This window comes from Entamoeba nuttalli (assembly GCF_000257125.1).
Source record: "Entamoeba nuttalli P19 unplaced genomic scaffold asmbl_3987, whole genome shotgun sequence".
In the NCBI taxonomy this organism is placed as follows: domain Eukaryota; phylum Evosea; order Mastigamoebida; family Endamoebidae; genus Entamoeba; species Entamoeba nuttalli.
Window position 1 is genome coordinate 1 of NW_008576477.1, and position 20,415 is coordinate 20,415.

Genomic DNA, 20,415 nt, shown 5'->3' on the forward strand with positions numbered 1-20,415 from the left:
GAAAATAAAAAGAAGTGAATTAAGAGTGGTGTATTTCTTGGTATAACTAGTCATTAAAAAAAGAACTTATCATAACAAGTACATTTAGTAAAGTTTTTTATTTCTGGTAATGACAGAATTAATAAAAAAAACAAAAAAGATTCACAGGTAATAAATTGTGCTATTTTGTTTTTCCTTTGAAACTGTTGAAGTAATACCATGTCCTGGTAAAATAATTGATTCAGGGTTAGTATTATTTAAAACACTTAAAACACTCAACTTCAACTTAGCTGTATCTCCACCTGGAAGAACAGAATTTCCTACATTTCCATTATAAATTGTATCTCCAGTTATTAAAATTTTTGGCTCTTCAAAATAAATGCAAATACTCCCAGGAGAATGCCCTGGTGTATGTAACACAACACCTTCATACTGTCCTACATAAATACGGTCTTGGTCTTCTAAGATTCTTTTTACAGTTGGAAGTGGTTTTAACTGAAGACCAAATAACATTGCCTGTAATGGAGCAATGTTATATAACTGAATGTCCTGAGAATGAAGAGAAATTTGGGCATTTGTTTTTAATACTGCTTGTTCTAGTCCAGCTATGTGATCAATATGACCATGAGTACAAACTATTTCAGTGCATTTTTTTAATCCATGTTTGTCAGCATCATTTAAAGCAGATGAAATGTCACCCCCACAGTCAATAAGAATAAACTCGTGTGTTGATGTGTCTCCAAGAACAATACAATTAGCCAAGAACATCCCCGTAGGATGAAGGGAATAATAAAATGACGATTTCATTTAATGGTTTTGTAGTTATGAAGTTTTTTTATTTATATGAATATATTTGTTTTATATAACATATTGTTAGAATAATTTATAATTAGAAATTTGTATTAATTAATTTAAAAGCAGTTCATTACTTGATTGTATAACCTTTTAGATAGAGTTTAAATAATATAGTAATAAACAATCAATAATCATATATAAATAAATATAAATATGAGGTTCTATAAACGGAATTATTATTCTTGGAGTTAGGGAAGGTTGATTCAATAATAATTCTCTTTGAAGATAATGTTTTTGGTTTAACTTTCTTAAAAGAAATGCAGTAGATAAAGCCTTTTAAAAAAGATAAATATTTCATTCTTTTATTTTAATACTCTAAAAAATGACATGCATTTATTAAAACTCAATTCCTTTATAAAATTGTCATAAAACAAACATTAGTATTTTATTCATAGCATAACGAGTTTCAATGGAATAAGTTTTATTGGTTTAATGAAAATATAAAGAAGTATATTTTATTTTCATTATTCTTTTCTTATTACATAGATAATCATTTATTTTATTTGTAAGGACAATACCAAAAATTTTCATGGTTTTGGTGTACCAATAGAATGGACAATAAAAAAGGTCAACTAATAGATATATCTATAATTGGAGTTTCTTCTTATTGAGAAGTAATTGTCTAAGTTTTTTCAATATTCTCTAATGTGAATCATAGAGCCAAAAACTAATAAAATGTACATTAACTAAAAAGAAGAAGAAAAGAAGAGAGTTAATAAATAGCCAAAAAATAGAATTTATTTATTTTTTTTTTTAACTCTGGTTTGTTATATTGGTGATTCTTTTTCTTTTCAATATTTCTATTTCAATAACAACGATTTTTGTGTTATAAAATAGTGTGATAAATGTTTTAATAAGCAATATATTATTCTTTCACATTTGAATGAGTATTGATTAAAGTCTACGTATTGTTTTATATTCTCTTCTTTGTATATAACGACATACTTCATCTTTTTTGATTTATTTATTAATAAAAAAGTTTTATCTAAATTTAAATAAACTTAAACGAGTATAATTTAAAATTTTGAACTTCTATGGAATTAGAATCAAATTAATGAAGTTATTTATAATTTTTAAGGAGAATTATTTATACATAAATAAAATATGATTATTAAAATAAAACTTATTTTAATAACATAAAATAACATACTCAATTTGATTGTTTTCTATAATCAGCCAATTCTGTACGATTCATTGCTCCTTTACCAATGTCATGTCTAGCAAATATATAATCTTTTAAGGTTAATTTAATCAACATTCTTTTCTTTTCCATTTCTAATTCTTCAAGCATCTTAATATCTTCTTCAACTCTTTTTTGATTATCATCTAAAAATGCCATTTCTGTTCTAGATAAAGCCTCTCCTCTTTCTCTTTTATTAATTAACTCTTTATATCTTTTAACTCTATTCATTTTAACAGGGTCAAACGACGGTGCTCTTTGTTGAATAACTTGTTTCTTTTTCTTAGATAGTCTTGCATCAATACGGTCATAAAAGTTTTGCATATGGTCAGTCTCTTCTTCTTCATCAGGTTTTTTAGCATCATCCACCTCCCTTTTTCTGACTTTCTGTTCAATATTTAAATTATTTCGTAATTTTTCTCCAACATCCATTCCTCCTATTTCAATCTCAAACTCACATCGTTCAGCATCAGTTCTACACTCAGCTGCTTCTCCAATTTTTTCTACACATTCAAGCATTCTCATATATGTGGCTTGTGATATAATTTCTAATACCCCTTCCTCAATTTCCATTTTTTGGTTTCGTTTAGCCAAAAACTGTTGCATTCTTCGTTTCAATTCACTTAAAGTTAAGAAATTTTTATGTTCTAATGTTTCTACAATTAGTTTATATTCTTCTTTCATTGGAATTATCTTAAGTTCTGGAATAGGTGGTGCAGAAACAAATTGTTGCGATTGAGTTATACTTGTTGTGATTGGTGGTGGTTGAATAGGACGTGGTGCTGGAGTAGATATTGTTGTCATACTTCTTTGTTGATATTGGTGTTGAATCGCAACCCTCTGGGCACTTACTTGTGTTGCATGCATAATAGGTTGTTTACCCTGCATTCCTTGCATTCGTTGTTGTTGAATTTGTTGTGGGACTGTAACTCTTTGCATATTCATTTGAGGGGTATGCATAATAGGTTGTTTACCTTGCATTCCTTGCATTCGTTGTTGTTGTTGAACTTGTTGTTGAAGTAATCTCTTCTGTTGTATTAAGTCAAATCGATGAGATTGTTGTAATGTAAGAGGCCCTTGTAATATTTCATTGAAATTAGGAGGAATTTGTTGTGGGTATGATGAATTTTGAAACGTTAATTTTGAAGGGATTTGGTTCATAGTTGGTTTTCCTTGAGGTATTCCTGGATGTTTTCCAGCTGTTTGAGTATGGAAATACTGTGTATTAGGTATTCTTCTTTGAGCTGTATGCATTGGATAAAACGTTTGTTGTTGATGAACTGGTGATTTTGGTTTTGTGCTATTTGATCGTTTTGGTTCTGTTGTTTGTGGAATTCTGAATCTGGGTATATTTTTTATTGGGATTGACATGAAAAATGATTCAATAAATTTTTAAGTTCTAAATCCCAAAATTTATTTATCTCTTTTCTCTAAAATGTGATATATAACGAAAAAATCATTTCTTTTCTCATAAAATCAAAAATACATAGGATATTACAAGATAAATGAAATTCAAGAAGTGATGATTCACCTAAGCCCTAATGATTGAGTTTTTTTTAAAGCAATGGATATGAACAATTAGATAAATGATATTTAATAAAACTTTTTTTTTCAAAAACCAGCAAAAAGAACTTTGAAATCAATAATGTTGGATTCATTTGTTGCTGAAGCACTTACCTCTTTATTAGGACAATACATTGAATTAAATCCTGATGCGCTAAAATTAAGTATAGCAAAAGGAGAGGTTACTTTAAATAATTTATCGTTAAGACGTGATGCATTTAATAGATTAAATTTACCAATTAGCATTACTACTGGAAGTGTTCAATTTCTTCATGTTAAATTACTCAGCTTATTTGATTTAAAAGTTCAAATAGATATTGACAATGTTATCGCATTATGCCTTCCTCAAAAAGAATTTACTTATGACCAAAAAGAAGTTATTGAAAAAGAATTAAAAAGAAAATTAGAACGTATTGAAGAATTTGAGTCATTTACTAAACTTACTAATGGAAAACCTGGAACTAAAGTTAGGTTAATAAGAAAATTATTAGAAGGACTTATTGTTTCAATTACTAATGTTCATATTAAATATAAAGACAATGACGATTATATTGGAGTTAAAATAAATGAAATTACTTTTTCAAATGCAAAAGAACAACCAAATGGAATTATTAGAAAAGAAGCAGTAATAGGAACAGCATCCCTTTATGCTGGAAAAGGAGATTTAGAGTTTAATGATATAATACCAAAGAAAAATATTATTACTACTGTTTCAGAGTTAACTGTCATTATTGATTTTATTCAAAAACATTATAAACAAGTTCGTGCTTATATTAAGGTACCAATATTTAAAGGGGTATTAACTCAAATGCAATACCAAGAATTTTTAAGTGTTGTTAGTAGACTATCTGAATATGCCCAAGCAATTAAATTTCTTGGAATAAGACCACAAAAAAGAGTAATAGGAAATGAAAAAGCCTGGTGGAAATTTGCAGTAGAAGCTATTAAAAATAAAAGAATGAATGAGGAAAATAAAGGAATAAGAGAAGATGTGATTAAATCAATTGAAGAAAAATATACAGAAGTATATATAAAATGGAGAAATGATAATAAAACTAAAGACCTTGAGGAGGTTAAAAGAATGGATGATAAATTAAGAGAAGAAGAAGTTATTTATTTAAGAAAAAATGCATTAAAAAAAGCAGCTGCATCTTTTACTGGAGGATGGAAAAAGAAAATGATGGGAATGAAAAAAGAAGAAATGGAGGCACTTTGTCAAATGCTCGATAATAATGAAACTAAAATTGATGATAAAGAAGAAGTATTACATATAGAAGCTGAGTTAGAATTTGGAGAAGTGAGTTTAAATAATAATGATCAAAGTCGAACAATTTTAAGCATTATTGCATCTAAAATTGATTTTAAATGTATTATCTATGGAAAAGGATTTCATGTTGGTATTACCTGTGATTATGCTTCAATTAATGAAAAGGTTTCTGCTTATCCAGAAGTTTTAAAGAAAAGTGTTGAAGCATTACCATTAGTTAAATGTACAATTGATCGTCCAATAACTGGTCCAGACGCTATTATTAATGTACGTGTTGCAGGAACAGAGTTATGTATTAATAAAATATTACTAATGAATCTCTATCAATTTTTTATGTTACCTGAGCAAATTAGTCTTTCACAAGTTAAATATTTTGTCGAACAACAACTTACTAAATTTTATCAAATAACAACACATAGGCTCGATGATTTTCTAACTGACCACCAAACAACAGTTCAATTAGACGTTGAAGTTGTTGCACCAACAATCACACTACCATTATTTTTTAATGATAATGAATCCCCTTTTATGAAAATGAAGTTAGGACAAATACGTATTATTACTATAGAAAATCCTATTGGACAAAAGTTTGCTTATATTCTTAATGATGTTTCATGTGCGTCATATCCCTCTTTTAAGAATAGTAGTTGTACTGATGATGATGCTAATTATATTATACAAAACATTAGTGGCAATGGAGAGGTTTTAGTTGGTGAACCAAATAGACCATTTATTGATATTATTACATCATTTAAACCATTTGTTTCTAAAATAAGTAAAGCAAAAATTGATCTTATAAAAGAATATATTAATGAATATACAGATGGATGGGATGAAATAGTTGTTCCTAAACAGTATGAACAAGAAGAATCATTAGATGATGTTGAATTTTTAAAACAACAAAGAGGAATGGTTAAAGCATTATTAAAAAGGGTTGCTACCGAGTCAATTCATATTAAAGCAGTTTTAGAGAGGTTTGAAATTGGAATTGCACAAATTGGTGATAGTTCAGAAAAGAAAATGGTGACAAAATTGGTTGTTGAAAACGTTGGATTTGATCTAGGAATTAAGGCAAATGGATTTGATTGTAAAGCAGAAATTGGTAGTATTGAATTAGAAGATCATGTTAATAGAAAACCACAAATTCCATTTATTTTTAGTAGTAAAATAGAAAATTGTAGGCAATGTTATTTAGCCGATGTTCATGTTGGATGGGGAGAAGAGTTAATTAGTGTTCAAGGAGTAATTCAAATTGGAAGAATGAGAGTAGTTATTCAACCAAAAGTTATTAGTGAACTAATTAAATACGGAATGAGTTTATTATTTTCATATCAATTAGATAATAGAAGTGTTGAAGAAAAAAGAAAAACAATAAGAAAAGGTTTGTTAAGATTAAAAGAATCTAAATTTATTGAAGATGGAATAAATACAAAGAATGATATTATAAAGAAAAGTGAATCTATTAAAGAGAAAAGTTCAATACAAAATCCAAGAAATAAAATTTTAAATGAACTTAAAAGGAAAATTGAAATAGAATTGAAAGTTATTGTTGAAGAATGTGGGTTATGTTTAATTGAAGACAGTAATGTTGTAGTTTGTAATATGAAAGTACAAGGTATTGAAACTGGGTTTCAATGGAAAGGATCACCAACAATTGACCTATCAATACGTCAAGCATGTATTTTTGAATATGATGTTGTAAGTAATAAAGAACAACCAGTATTAATTTATCAAGGAAAAGAATTACTTGTCATGAAATATAATCAAACACGAATGAAGGTTTCAACAAAAAATCTAATTATTCATAACGTCTTTATGAAATTAAATATGGTTCAATGTTTTATTTGTCCATCATTTATTACAAGATCATTAAAAATTATTGGAAGTGATTCAATTATTAAAGCAATTGATCTAGAACAAATTCATAAACAAATAGTAAGAGGATTTATATCTTTTTCTAATAACTTTAAAACTATAGTAAAAAGTATTTCAATTAAATCAAGAGGTGGATTAAATAATGTTAGTTTGTTTAACCCAAAAATTGAATTAAATTCACCACATATTCGTTTATTTAAAGACTATTCTAGTGGAAATTATTCTGTAAATGCATCAGTTGGAATTATTATTATTAATTCATTAATCAATGTAAATGAAGATAAAATTAATCAAGAAATCGAGTTAAAAGTAGATAAATGTAATGTTACTACAACTCAAAAAAGTGAGGTTATTCCAATTATAAGTAATTTATCTATTAATTGTAATGAAAAAACAAATATGGAAATAGGAGAAGATGTTAAAAGAAATACAAAAGTAGAGTGTATTGTTAAGCAATTACTCCAAGTTAATATTAAAGCAAAACAAGTAAAATTTTTGATTGACTATTTCTTTGATGTGAAAGAGAAATTAGACATCAAAACTCTTATGAAAGTCTTTGATCATATTAAAACAACAAGAGCAAGAAGGTCAATTAAAAGTGAAGAATACACACAAAACCTAGATAGAAGTACTAGAAAGGAAAAAGAGTATAACTATTTAATAGACGTTGATGTTTCTTGTATTCAAGTAATGTTTGGAGATATTAATAATGTTGCATTGGCTAGTATTAATGGAATTAAAACTAATGTAAAAATTACTAAAGACCTTTATTTAGAAGGAGAAATTGAAGTAAAAGATATTATAATTGAGGATGCTAGACCAGTTGCAGAAGGTAGATTCCATAGGTTATTAGGTAAACTTAAAGAAAAACCATTTTTATCAACATCAATTGATATGTATCTTCCAACATTACAAGTATTTTGCCAAAGTAATATTGAAAGTTTATCAATTGTAATTATCCCATCATTAATTGGTGATTTAGCATTAATTGGAATAGATTTAACACCACAAATAACAACAGTTCATGAAAAAAAACAATTTGTTAAGAAACAGAAACCCGTTAGAATAAATGTATTAGACATTATTGAAACTATTGTAAATAATGGAATGAATAAAGAAAAAGAATTTAAAACAGATGAAAACGTTTCAACGACATTTGATGGAAATGAAATATTCCAACGACTTAAAAAGAAGTTAAATATTTCAGAACATCAAACAGAATATTTATGTGATGAATTACTTAGACAATCAATACTTATTGGTAAATGTCCTTTTGATAAATATCATAACTACAAATTATCAACTTCAGATATTACAAAAGACTCTGTTATCTTTCTCTCTTCATTTGAAGAAATTTGTCCTAAAGAAATAGTTGAAGAGAGTGACTTAAATTGGTTTATTTTCTCTATTATTGTAAGTAATATAAGTTTTATTTTTGTTATGGATGATGAAAATATTAATACCCCATACCTATTAATGCAAGCAAATGGTACTGGACAAGTTACTATTAAAAAGAATAATAAAAGTAATTTCCTCTTTACAATTAATAAAGCTGAATGGAAAAGTTGTCAAGCAAAAAGTGGAGAGTTAACATATCAAGGTGTTATTTTGAATGAAGGATTTGATTTAAGTTATCATGGTGATATTCTTTTCTCTGAGAAGTTAATTGAGGCATCAACTCAATGCATTTTCCAACCAGGAAAATTTATATTTTCATTTGACGATCTTAAGATGTTACTAGGTTGTGCAAAGACTTTAAAGAAAATTTTTGAATGTGTTATGAAAAAATTAAAAGACCGACCTCGAACAAAAAAAATAATAACATTAGCTACTTTATTGACTAATCCATCATCATTCAGAATTAAAGGAAAAAATGTTTATATTAAAAGTACATTTGGAATTACTAACTTTGCTTTAATTCTTAATCATCCATTAATATTATCTCCATTATATAAAATGACTGTAGTTAATGCAGAAACAAAGTTATATACTTATAATGACGACATTGTCATTAATATTGCACCATTAATATCATTTGATTTCTTTAATGAAAAGTTTGGTGAATATGAAAATGTCTTTAACAGGATTCAGGCTGATGTTATTGTTAGAGTTGTTGGTGATATTGTTCATGGAGAACCACGACTGTGTTTATCAGTAAATACAGGATTTGGAAATATGTTTGATATTTCAGTAACAAAAGAACTTCTTGATAGTTTCTTTGATGTTTATAAAGAACTAGACCAGTTTAACCAAATTGCTCTTGGTGTTGGTGAATATAAACCAGTTAGAATTATTAATCAAATGACTACTGAATCATCAAAATTGTATGCAAACATAACTGGAACGTCAAGCGTTGAATTATTATCAAACACTATAGTAGAACTACCTTTAGAAGCAAAAAGAAAGCAGATTAAAGAATTTACACTAAGAATAAGAAATGAAGATATTAAAATTCCATTAACTACAACTATTACACAACTTCATGTATTACAAAATAAAGTCTATTTCTTCAGTAAAATGACATATGATATAGATGGTTCTCAATTGGTATATCTTATAACATGTAAAACAATTAAAAATTCATTAGATATTCCTATTGAGATTAGGCTCAACAAAGGAAATTTAAGTAAAGTATTGAGTCTTAAAAAAGGAGAGGCTAAACCAATTCCACAAGAGTTTATAAAAGAAAATATAACTCTTGTTATTCAAAATCAATCTGTTGTGATTAATAGTGATAATTTAAGAGAGACTACATTAATTCCATTGGACGAAAAGAAAACAATGTTTATTCAGTCAGAGAAAATAACCACTGACTATGAATATAAAGATGCTGAAATTTTTGATTTCCTCATTGACATTCGATATGCCTTCAGTATAACAAATTTATTACCACGAACAATTTGTATTGGAAATAAAGAAGAACCACATAACATTGATTCTTGTCAAACAGAGAAGCTATTCAAAAATTTAGGTAAAAAGATTCAATTTGAGGGAGAGGGATCAACCATATGGATCAACACACGAGATATCAGTTATTCAGATATTGATTATTATCAATTAAAAAATGGAACAACCATACGTGCTCGATGGAATAAAGGGGATTGTGTTATTGATAGTGAATTCTTAGTTTATAATAAAACAGATGAAAATATTTTTGCTTGTGTTGGAAGTAATAAAATATTACTACAACCTTTAGGAAATGGAGAAATATTAACATTAAATAAATGTAATTTAAAATTAATTATGTGTGAAGGAATATCTGAGTCACTTCAGTCAGAATCAATTACATCAGGTGATCTTTGTATTAATGGAAAGAAGAAAACAAATTATATTCATTTAGAGTTATCAGGCAATCCACAATTTCAAGGAATTAAAATTATTACCATTACTTATGCATATCATATAATTAATACAACACAACATCCACTCTTTATTCAATGCTCAAATCAAACTAATACAATAAATGAGTCAAAACCAAATCAAATTGAGATACTACCATTGGTACTACCTCCAACTAAAAGTAGTGATATTGTCCCTTCATTTACACTTGCTTGTAATAAAGAAGGTCCTTATTCTGAATTATTTACTTGTGTTTCTGGAAGTAGTTGTGTTGTTTCTTTAATTCAATCATCTGATTTCAATAACCGAGTTAATTTGTTTATCTCAGTTAGAAATTATGGAGTTGGGCAGTGTGTTGTTATTGAAAATGAAACAACATTGAAATGTAAGAATAAAATAGTTAATGACACCGATGTACCTATTCAATATTTATGGAGTGAAACAGATAATTTAGGTTTATCTACTTCTGTTGATCCACATACAGAAGCAACAATAAATATTCACAACATTATTGACATTGACCATATCGTTATTTGTGCTCCGTTCTTGAAAAATAAATACGTGAGCTATTCACTTAAAAAGTTAAAATTTTATGAACCAATAATCAGTGGTACAACGTTATTCTTTGCTTATACTTTCATTATAGATGGTATAACAACATTAACATTTACTTGTGATCAATTAAAAGTTATGAGAGAATGCCCATTGTTTATTCTATCAAATAATCCTGACCTTAGTACTACTGGGGTATTTGAAGTTCCAATTATTAATTTCTCATTTAAAGCACCAATTATTGGAATTGATATTATTGACCAACGACGAGTTGAATTGTGTTATGGAAAATTAATTAACCTAACAGCAAATGTTCGTATTAATGCAAAATATTCTGAGGTTGTATGTGATGTTGAAAGTGTTCAAATTGATTGTGATGAGGTTAATACTCAAGAAGAGGTATTTTTGTCTATTCAAAAGACATCACTACCAGCAATTCATTTCTCAACTCAAGTCATTCAGAGCGAAACAAGTCAAAACTTTTTCTATTTTCCATTCATTAATGTTTTAGTTCAACCAGTAACAGTAGCATTAGAAAGTAAGTTTATTGCTGACTTCTATCAGTTCTTCAAGTCTTTACATTTCAAAATAAAAGAAATTCAAAAAGAAGTTACTCAGGGCATTCCTCCAATGAATAGCAATATTTATACATTCATTAGTTCATTAGTCCTTCAACCAATTGTCCTTTATTTCTCTTGTAGTTTGCAACCAAGTCATCTTGTACTTATTCCTTATAATGCTTTTACTGCTGTATTACATGCACTAGGTTCTTCATTACTCAATATTAGAGATTCAATAATTAAATTAAATGCAACCGTTGCAAAGAATGTTAACGGTGATTTATCTTCATTAAAACAAATATTTGTTGAACATTATTATAAACAAATTATTAATCAAGCAATTCTTCTTGTTGCATATTCTTCATTCTTAGGTAATCCAAGAGGGCTATTGAATGATATTTCTACTGGTTGTCATGATTTCTTTTATGAACCTGCACAAGGGTTAACTATTTCAGTGAGTTCATTTGGAAAAGGAATGATAAATGGTGTTTCTTCGTTAGCTCAAAACGCAACTCATGGAGCAGCATCATCAATCTCTGGTATAACTGGTTCTGTATCGACATTTGTTGCATCATTTAGTTTTGATAAAGCCTATATTGAAAAACGTAATTCTGATAAACGGGCTAAAAGTACTGGAGATGGAATTCGTAAAGGATTTGTTGCTTTCTCAAGTGGAGTTTTCCAAGGAATTACAGGAGTAGTATATCAACCAATTAAAGGGGCTATTGATGGAGGAATTACTGGTTTTATTAGTGGAGTTGGCAAAGGATTTGTTGGACTTGTTACTAAACCAATTGTAGGTACAATTGATCTTGTCACAAAGACAGCTGATGGTGTTAGGGCAAGTACTGGTAAAATGCAAATTGAACGAATTAGGGACATCCGAACAATTAATCCAAAGTATTCGTTAAAGCCATATGATAGAAATGAAGCATTCTTATCAAGAAAAATGAGAGAAGATAATCTTGGAAATATAATCACTTCTTATATCTCAAATGGACCTGTAACTTGGGTTCTTGCTGAGAAACGTTTTATTGTTTATTCTCAGGGAAAATTAAATCCATACCATTACTCTCTTATAACTATTACTAAAACACCAGATGGACTATTTATGAAATGCAGTCAATTTAATAAAGAATCAAAATTAATAATCAATACAACATCTGTACAATGTAAAACCTTTTTAGAATTTGCTTCTGACTTAGTTACCTTAAAGTAATTTACACTTTATTTTGATCTCATTTCTCTTATACTCTCAATTCTATTTTTTTGTGTATTTGTTTTTGTTTAACTGATGATAAGAAATGAAAAGAAAAAGAATCACCAATATAACAAAGAAGAGTAAAAAAAAATTAAATAAATTCTATTTTTGGTTATTTATTAACTCTCTTCTTTTCTTCTTCTTTTTAGTTAATAAACACTCTAAGAAATTGTAAAAAGTGTTGTGACTAGTAGTCATCATAAATTATAAAAGACTCTGTTTAAAAAAAACAATACTAAAATAGAAATAAACAAAAAATTCCATGTCTTTGTCTTTTTCATCCACTCTACCAATTAGTGTATTATCTATCTAATAATAAATAGATGTTAATTAGCTAAAATAAAGTATATTTCTTAATGAACCGCATTATAATTTAATACAAGATTACTAAGATAATATTTTGAAAGACTAATTTACTTTTATAACTTAAAAATATCCATATAAACAAAGCATTTAATTGCATAGTATTGGTAAATTAAAAATAGAAGACACTACACTCAATTTTTTGATAAATACTGAACTACAATTTAATTTGTATAAACACCTTTATTTAAACTAATTATATTTGTATAATACAATATCACTTTATTAATTTATTATTACATTTTCATATTCTTAAAAATACGTTCTCAAAACAAACAGTAGTTGTAGAGGTTCTAGTTAGTCTGAAACTTTTAATAGTCAAAAAAAATTTGTTTTTAATAACAACAAATGAATGATTAAGAAAATAAAAGAAATATAAATCATTTATAGTATAATTCTAATAATTAAATTAGTAACTTTGAAATTAAATAAATATAGTTTAGTTAACCTAAAATATTTAAACTCATCTAAGTCAACTTATTAATCAGTAAATTTAAGCATATACCTTTCTCACTATATTATTGTAGCGAGACATTCAGAGATGCTAAGAATAAATGAATATTCATTTAACTTCTCTTTTATTACTTTAATTGTTTGAAAGAATAATGAATATTCGATATATTTTAATGTATACATAATTATAATCAGATTCTATAAAAGAGTTTTTGATTTAAATATTCGGTTCTTCATTTCTGTGACAAAAAAATCAAAATTGAGGGATAATGAATTAATAGGCTACTTTTTTATTATTTTTCTTTTTGTTTAAACCTACTAACTGAACTTTAAAATATAATTAATTCCATGCCATTTGTGTTAATAAGTGGATATCCTTGTAGTGGTAAAACTACTTTTGCAAACCAACTTGTTAAATACATCAATGAAAATTATCCAGAAACTCCAGTTGAGTTAATTAATGAAGAAAGTCTTGGAATTTTACGACAAGAAGCATATAAAAGTTTGTTTAGATTAAGAAATTGGAATGGTATTAACACTTTTTAGCAATGCAAACTGAGGATAGAATGAGAACTGCTTTAAAAGGACAGGTATTACGTTTTTTAAATAGAGAGACTATCGTAATATTAGATTCATTAAATTACAATAAGTCATTCAGATATGAATTAAAATGCCATTGTAAGTCAATTGCATCAACAAGTGTTACTATTTCTGTTACTGCTCCAAAAGAAAAGTGTATTGAATGGAATGCTCAAAGAGAAGAGAAATATTCAGATGAAATGGTTGTAGAATTAATAGAAAGATATGAAGTACCATTACCATCTCATAAATGGGATCAACCATTATTTAATATTCAACCTGGAGAAGAACTACCTTGTAAACAAATTTGTGAAATTCTTTTTAATAAATTTACTGGAAGAATTAATTTTAGTGTAAAACAAGACACTGTCGAAAGTAGTACCACTGTAACTCAAATTGATGCTGTAACTCAAGACATTATTGGGGTGGTAATGAAAGTTGTTAATTCACCAACATTCGTTGGAGGTGATCCTATTGTTGTACCACAAAGTAATACTCGAGTTGTTCTTCCAAGAAAAGTTTCAGTTGCTGAAATTAATAGAGTACGTCGTTCATTTTTAAAATTAATTCAGCAAAACTTGATTACTTTAGATAATAATGGTGGAGATGCATTTGTTGCATTCCTTAATTCTGCTTTCTTATAACATCAATTAATTGGATTTTTTTTTAAATACAACAATTCAATAAAAAAACTTATTTCAATTGATTAACAAGCCTTTGTTTTTTTTGGCAATTACAGTTTAAATAAAATTATTTTTGATAGATAAAATGATATTTACAGCGAATAAAGATTATTGGTTTCAGAAATTGGAGTTCCAGTAGGTGAATTAAGATTATCTTCTTCTGGTAAAGTTGACTCTTTTTCAAATGGTAAAGGGTTTGTTGGACGTTGAGGATAATTATTTGAATTTTGTATATAATCATCAATTATTATCACATCATCTTCAGCATATGATGAGGATATTGAATCAATAGAAATTTGGTATTTGGCTTTTGGTATTTCAATTGGTACAGAAAAAGAGTTTGTGTCAGAAGAATCAAGATGAACAACGCTCATGAAGTGTTGTGTACTACAAAAGAAGTTCCATTTTTTTCTTTTTATAAAGGATAATTTTTTATAAATAATAATATTGATTCTTTTTCAACATTTTGGCTTATTTTATTTCCTTATATACTTAATTTCACAGTTATTACCAATCTAACAATTGCAAAAGATAGGACTAATATGTCGTTGCTCTTCTTTTTTTGGGTTAACAAATTCCAATACTTTTACCCTTCGACTCTATTTTTTTTAAATGTTCTTTGTTTTAAGAAATCCAAAAAGACATAAATCAAGAAGTTTACTTATAAATAGTCAACAAAGAATTTCCAACATAAAAAAATTGAATAAATTATTAATTCTAATATATTATAATCTACTTATAGTTAAAGTTAAATAAGATGGATAGTTGTATTATAAATAAAAAAAAGATTCTAAAATTAACGGAAATAACATGAAATTGTATTATTATATTTTTATTTAATGTTAAAGTTAGCCTTTTTCTTTTATTTATGAAAAGTGTTTGTATTTTAGTTCTTTATTTTTTTTTTCAATAGACATCATTTATTCAATCTTTGTTTTGATTAATTAATTGGTATATTCTTTATTAATTCTGAATTATTGTTTCCAATAGAACCTTAATAGAATTAGATTGATTAAGATTCTTCTTTTTGATTCAAGTTTTTTTTTTCTTTTATGAAGGAATTAAATTTAGTTAAATAGTTATTATCCACTTTTTTTAATCCTTATTAGTAGTTATTCATTATTTAAAAAAAAAACTTTGTTTATTAACTTGTCTTCATTTTTTAATAATAGTATATTTAATTATTTTTGTTTTAAATAAAATTTAAGTTAATACACTTGTAGTGTAGTGTAATTCACAATTGTTTCAATTTGTATTACTATTTATTTAATAAAGTAATTAGAAATATTCTTAGTGTTAGGAAATCAATAATCTATTAACTGGAATTTTATGAATTATTAACAGTTACTGATTTGAATTTAGAATAATTAATTAGATATTTGATCCATTGTCAAAACATATTGAAATTGAATAGTGACACACTTTAAAAGTAAAAAAGAAGATGTAATTATTATATATTTGAATTATCGTATTTTAAATATTTCATATTTTAAATTGTATAAATTCATTTATATTTTAACTTTTTAATATTGTTATTAGTTAATTCCATAACGCTTCAGATACAATAAGATTCTTATATTATAAACATTTGATTAATTCATTTTCTTATTAACTTTTTCTAATTTTATTTATTTCAATTTCTTTAATATTATTATCCATATATTTTAATTTATTCTTATTACGTTTTTTTTTATATTTCATCATCTTTTTCTTTATCTTTTCTTTATTTATAATTACTTCATACTATTACGTCTTTTATTAAATTATTAACTTTATCATTTACATAATCAGTGAGATTATTGAGTGTATGTTTTATTAAGTAGTAGCACTATTATAATTTCTTTTTTTTTAAATATTTAGAATTTATTTGCTCATAAAGAATGTAGATTCAAAGAAAAAATAAAAGAAAAATTAATACTAACTTAAATGCAAACGGTATTAATTAGTGATGTAGAGATCGAATAGTTAATTTCTTTGAAATATATATGGAGATCTTTTTGTAAAGTAAAATTCAAAAATGAATTATTTGTAGGGAAGTTATTTAAAATTGCTGATTGAAGTTCATATTTAAGTTCTTGGGGGAGGGAAGAAGCAGATAATATAAAGACTGAATGGACATAATTAAATCCATTACATAAATAACAGTACTCTTTTAAAATTTTATTGTTATTTTTTGTTAAGAATATAATACTATAAACATCAGTTTTTAAAATCAAAGAGCAATCAATCATTTGGTAAGGTTCTTTTATTTTCCAAAATTGATAAATTTTATCATTTTTCTCTATTTGGTAAATTGTAAACTCTAAAACATCAAATTGTTGATGAGGATAATGAATAAGTAACTCATCAAGGTATTTTTCATCTGAAACAGTGAAAACAACATATTTAATAATTGTCTTAAAAGAAGAGACATATTGTTTGATAATTTCATTTTTCTTTTTCATTAACTCCTTTCCACGTTTAATGAATTGAAGAATTTGCTCAATATCATCCCAATGATATTTATGTTGTTTAATATTTTCATCTATTCTTTTTTTAACTAGTTGTTGTGTATCACGGTATTGAATAAGATAATAAACAGTAGTTAAAATAATTGTTTTCATAGAATACTGACTTAAGTCAAAAAGAAATAATGAAGACAATATGTTTTGAAGTTCATTTGTTTCAATGTAGTCTTTCTGAATATTTTGGTGTGAATCTTTTGAACTTATGACAGTAATTTTATTCTCTTTTAGCCAATCAATAATTTCTTGATAGTCATCATCAACTTCCCTTGTAAATATATCAAAATTACATAACCTTAATACTGCTAGTTCATAATACGATAAAAAATTCATAAAATGAAAATACTCTTCTTCTTTGATAATGTCTTTTTTAATTAATTCAAAGAGGAAGTCTTTTATAATTGATTGACAGGTTTCATTAACATTAATTTCATCAGTCTTTTTTTCTAAGAATAAAAGAACTATGACATTAAAAATGTTATTAACAACTCATAATCAGTAATATTAATATACAAACGTATCATTTTATCTCGCTCTTCTATAAATTGTAATAAATGCTTTTTTTCAATTTTGTTTTTCATTTCAAGACATTTTATACAACTCCAATAAGGCCATTGTAATAAATGAATTATTTCTATTATTTTTAATTGACCTCCAATGGTATTATTCATGTAAGAACTTTAATAAAAATTTATAGTTTCATTATAGGAAAAAATACTAAAATTAAATGAATAAAAAGTAAATAAAAATGTGAATTTAAATTTCAATGTCTGGTGTAAAATCATCTCCATTTGTTTCTGCAAAACCACTTGTATCAAATTTTATTTCTTCTTGTCTTGGTCCATGAATTTCTAAACCTTGTTTTAAACCATTTCTTGAATTATAAAATCCGTTCATATTCTTTCTATCAGAACCTGACGGAGTGAATCCATAAGGCATACCTATCATTCTGTTGTAATCCATTAGAAATAATTTTATTAGTTCTTTTGAGGTTTGAGTTTTTTATAATTTAATTTTTTTTTGAAGACTTAAAAAGAAATAAAAACCATAATGTGATTTTAAAGAATTAATTTAGTTAGTGTCTGGTAATGTGTTATATGATGATTTATGGTGTCTCTTTTTAACACAGAACAGTACCAATCCTATCACTAAAACTATTAATGTAACGATAACACAGATCCCAATAATTGAACCAACAACAATAAAAATTATAATATCATCATCTTTGATTTTATCATTTGAGTCACTGGTAGATGATTGACTATTATCTGGTGTATAACAAACATCAATAATGCACTTTTGATTGATTCTATCAAATTTATAACCTTCATCACAATAACTAATAACACATTCTTTAGTCCACTTATTATCATTTCCACATTTAAATCCACCATGACCATGTTCAATAGTAGATTTATTATCACACTCTTGAGAAAGCAATACTAATCTATCATTCTTACTATTACATTCTTCTTTATATTTATTAATAATTTTTTGTGCTTCTTGAGTAAATTCATTTAATTTGTTATCATTAAATTGATAAATATTAACTCTTTCATCAACGGAATCAACAATAAATTCTCTTGGAATGGTTTCATTAAATTGATAATTTAATTTATAAGTTTCACAATAACTAAATCTCAATCGAATTCCCATTGTTCTTAATTCAAGTGCTTCAGTTGTATTTAATTCAGTACCTTCAACAACAGAAGATGGTGATTGACCAACATCAAAGTGATCTAAATCTCCTTCAGGATCACCAGAAAATCCAACTATGATAGCACCTCCTTGTTCTTTCAATGTTTTAGTAAACATAGAACAAGTAGAATAACAATAACCATCAGTGAAAACAACAATATCAGTTGGTTGTCTTGGGTGATGAATAAAAGAAGCATCTACCATAACTGAAGCTGGCATATATGAGGCTTGAGTCTTTACGTGTTTGACATCACCATAATAAACAGTATCTGGATGAGAATACCAATCACCATTATATTTGTTAGTTACAGGATCATATCTTGGTTTACAAGTAGTTGTATCATTCATATATTCATAGTATTCAGCTTCATAAACTTGTTTAGATGGTTCACTAATTCGGAAACTACTAATGATAGTAGAACTTATAGTTGGTGAAAGAATTTTTGCAAGATCCATTCCTAAATCAACATATCCTCCTCCATTCTTTACTAAAATCACACTGATTGGAAACTCGTTCTCATCAAACAAATGAATACATTCTGCGAGTGTTTTTGTAGAATTTTCACGATCTTCATCACTGAAAGAAAATGATTTCAAAACGAAAATATTCATCTTTTGATCTTGATCTACTTTACATGAGTACATCCCATCTCGTGACTGAAGATCATAAGGTGTTTTTTCTTCTCTTTTAATATGTCTTTCTTCAATATCTTCAAGTGTAAGAGGACTATAATCATTTCCATTTAATTTTCTATTAACAATTGACTGTGCCTTTTTGCTTAAGGAATAGAAAGGAATATATAACATTTGATATGATACATCACATGTTTCTCCATTACTCCACTCAATAGATAATACAGTACTTAATTCTTCTTTTGACAATGTCATGGAATTTAATGAACTAAATGTAATACTATTGAGGGCTCTAACAAAATTACCATGTAGAGACTTCATTCTTCCATGTTCTTCACCAAAGACTCTAATAAATTCAAGAACATTCTTTCCATTAATTTTACTTACAGAAATGTCTTGATTATTTTTAACAGCATCAGGAACAGTGACATTATAACTAGTAGATTTTAATACAAATTTGACACTTTTATCATTTAAAATAACAATGTCAAATGGAAGAATGAAATAAAATGAGTCAACTAAGAAATTATTCCCATCATAATCTGATTGTGCAGTTAATGAAAAATGAAGGTCATGTGCATTATACACTACTGATGTTAAACTTCTGAAAAAATTATAGCTTTCTGTTGAATTGACATCAATAGAAGCTAATTCTTGATCAAGATCAAGTGATTTATGATAATTGGCATCAAAAGATGGTTGTGGTGGGTTTTTAAGAATATCCTTATAAACATAACCTTCTAATTCTTTCTTTATTTCTTCTACAACTCTTGTATTAAATAATGGGTTTGTTTTTGCTGAGTTAATGCATTCAAATGCATCTTCAACAGAATAAACCTTATTCATTTTCAATTGAGAGCATTTTAAAGCGTTTGAAAGAATGAAACAGAGGAATATAAGAAGCATTATAAGTAAATTTGATAGTTCTATTGAAAAAGAATATTCTTTTCAGCAGGGTTTAATATTAATAAAACTTCTTTGGTATTATTCATCTATTAGGAAATAATCTTTTTTTTTATAAATAATATTAATATCTATTATTATGTATTTCTTTCTATCTCTTATTAACAA

General features: G+C 26.4%; 7 protein-coding genes across 7 annotated transcripts; 2 read left to right on the forward strand and 5 right to left on the reverse strand.

Moving 5' to 3' along the window:
* Window positions 1-141: 141 nt before the first annotated feature.
* ENU1_088490 (metallo-beta-lactamase family protein) lies at window positions 142-786 on the reverse strand (the record flags this gene model as incomplete). The annotated part of the gene is made up of 1 exon (XM_008858935.1): window positions 142-786. One exon carries the CDS (start codon window positions 784-786, stop codon window positions 142-144), a length of 645 nt encoding a protein of 214 aa, XP_008857157.1.
* A 1,198-nt stretch (window positions 787-1,984) lies between these two features.
* Window positions 1,985-3,385, reverse strand: ENU1_088500 (hypothetical protein; the record flags this gene model as incomplete). The annotated part of the gene is made up of 1 exon (XM_008858936.1): window positions 1,985-3,385. One exon carries the CDS (start codon window positions 3,383-3,385, stop codon window positions 1,985-1,987), a length of 1,401 nt encoding a protein of 466 aa, XP_008857158.1.
* Window positions 3,386-3,659: 274 nt separating this feature from the next.
* On the forward strand, window positions 3,660-12,389 carry ENU1_088510 (hypothetical protein; the record flags this gene model as incomplete). Its single annotated transcript, XM_008858937.1, has 1 exon — window positions 3,660-12,389. One exon carries the CDS (start codon window positions 3,660-3,662, stop codon window positions 12,387-12,389), a length of 8,730 nt encoding a protein of 2,909 aa, XP_008857159.1.
* A 1,206-nt stretch (window positions 12,390-13,595) lies between these two features.
* ENU1_088520 (toxin resistance protein, putative) lies at window positions 13,596-14,470 on the forward strand (the record flags this gene model as incomplete). The annotated part of the gene is made up of 2 exons (XM_008858938.1): window positions 13,596-13,749; window positions 13,794-14,470. The coding sequence occupies 2 exons, from the start codon at window positions 13,596-13,598 to the stop codon at window positions 14,468-14,470; spliced, it is 831 nt and encodes a 276-aa protein (XP_008857160.1).
* A 1,961-nt stretch (window positions 14,471-16,431) lies between these two features.
* On the reverse strand, window positions 16,432-17,346 carry ENU1_088530 (hypothetical protein; the record flags this gene model as incomplete). Its single annotated transcript, XM_008858939.1, has 1 exon — window positions 16,432-17,346. The coding sequence occupies one exon, from the start codon at window positions 17,344-17,346 to the stop codon at window positions 16,432-16,434; it is 915 nt and encodes a 304-aa protein (XP_008857161.1).
* Window positions 17,347-17,769: 423 nt separating this feature from the next.
* On the reverse strand, window positions 17,770-17,976 carry ENU1_088540 (hypothetical protein; the record flags this gene model as incomplete). Its single annotated transcript, XM_008858940.1, has 1 exon — window positions 17,770-17,976. One exon carries the CDS (start codon window positions 17,974-17,976, stop codon window positions 17,770-17,772), a length of 207 nt encoding a protein of 68 aa, XP_008857162.1.
* A 108-nt stretch (window positions 17,977-18,084) lies between these two features.
* On the reverse strand, window positions 18,085-20,250 carry ENU1_088550 (hypothetical protein; the record flags this gene model as incomplete). Its single annotated transcript, XM_008858941.1, has 1 exon — window positions 18,085-20,250. The coding sequence occupies one exon, from the start codon at window positions 20,248-20,250 to the stop codon at window positions 18,085-18,087; it is 2,166 nt and encodes a 721-aa protein (XP_008857163.1).
* Between the last annotated feature and the right edge of the window lie 165 nt (window positions 20,251-20,415).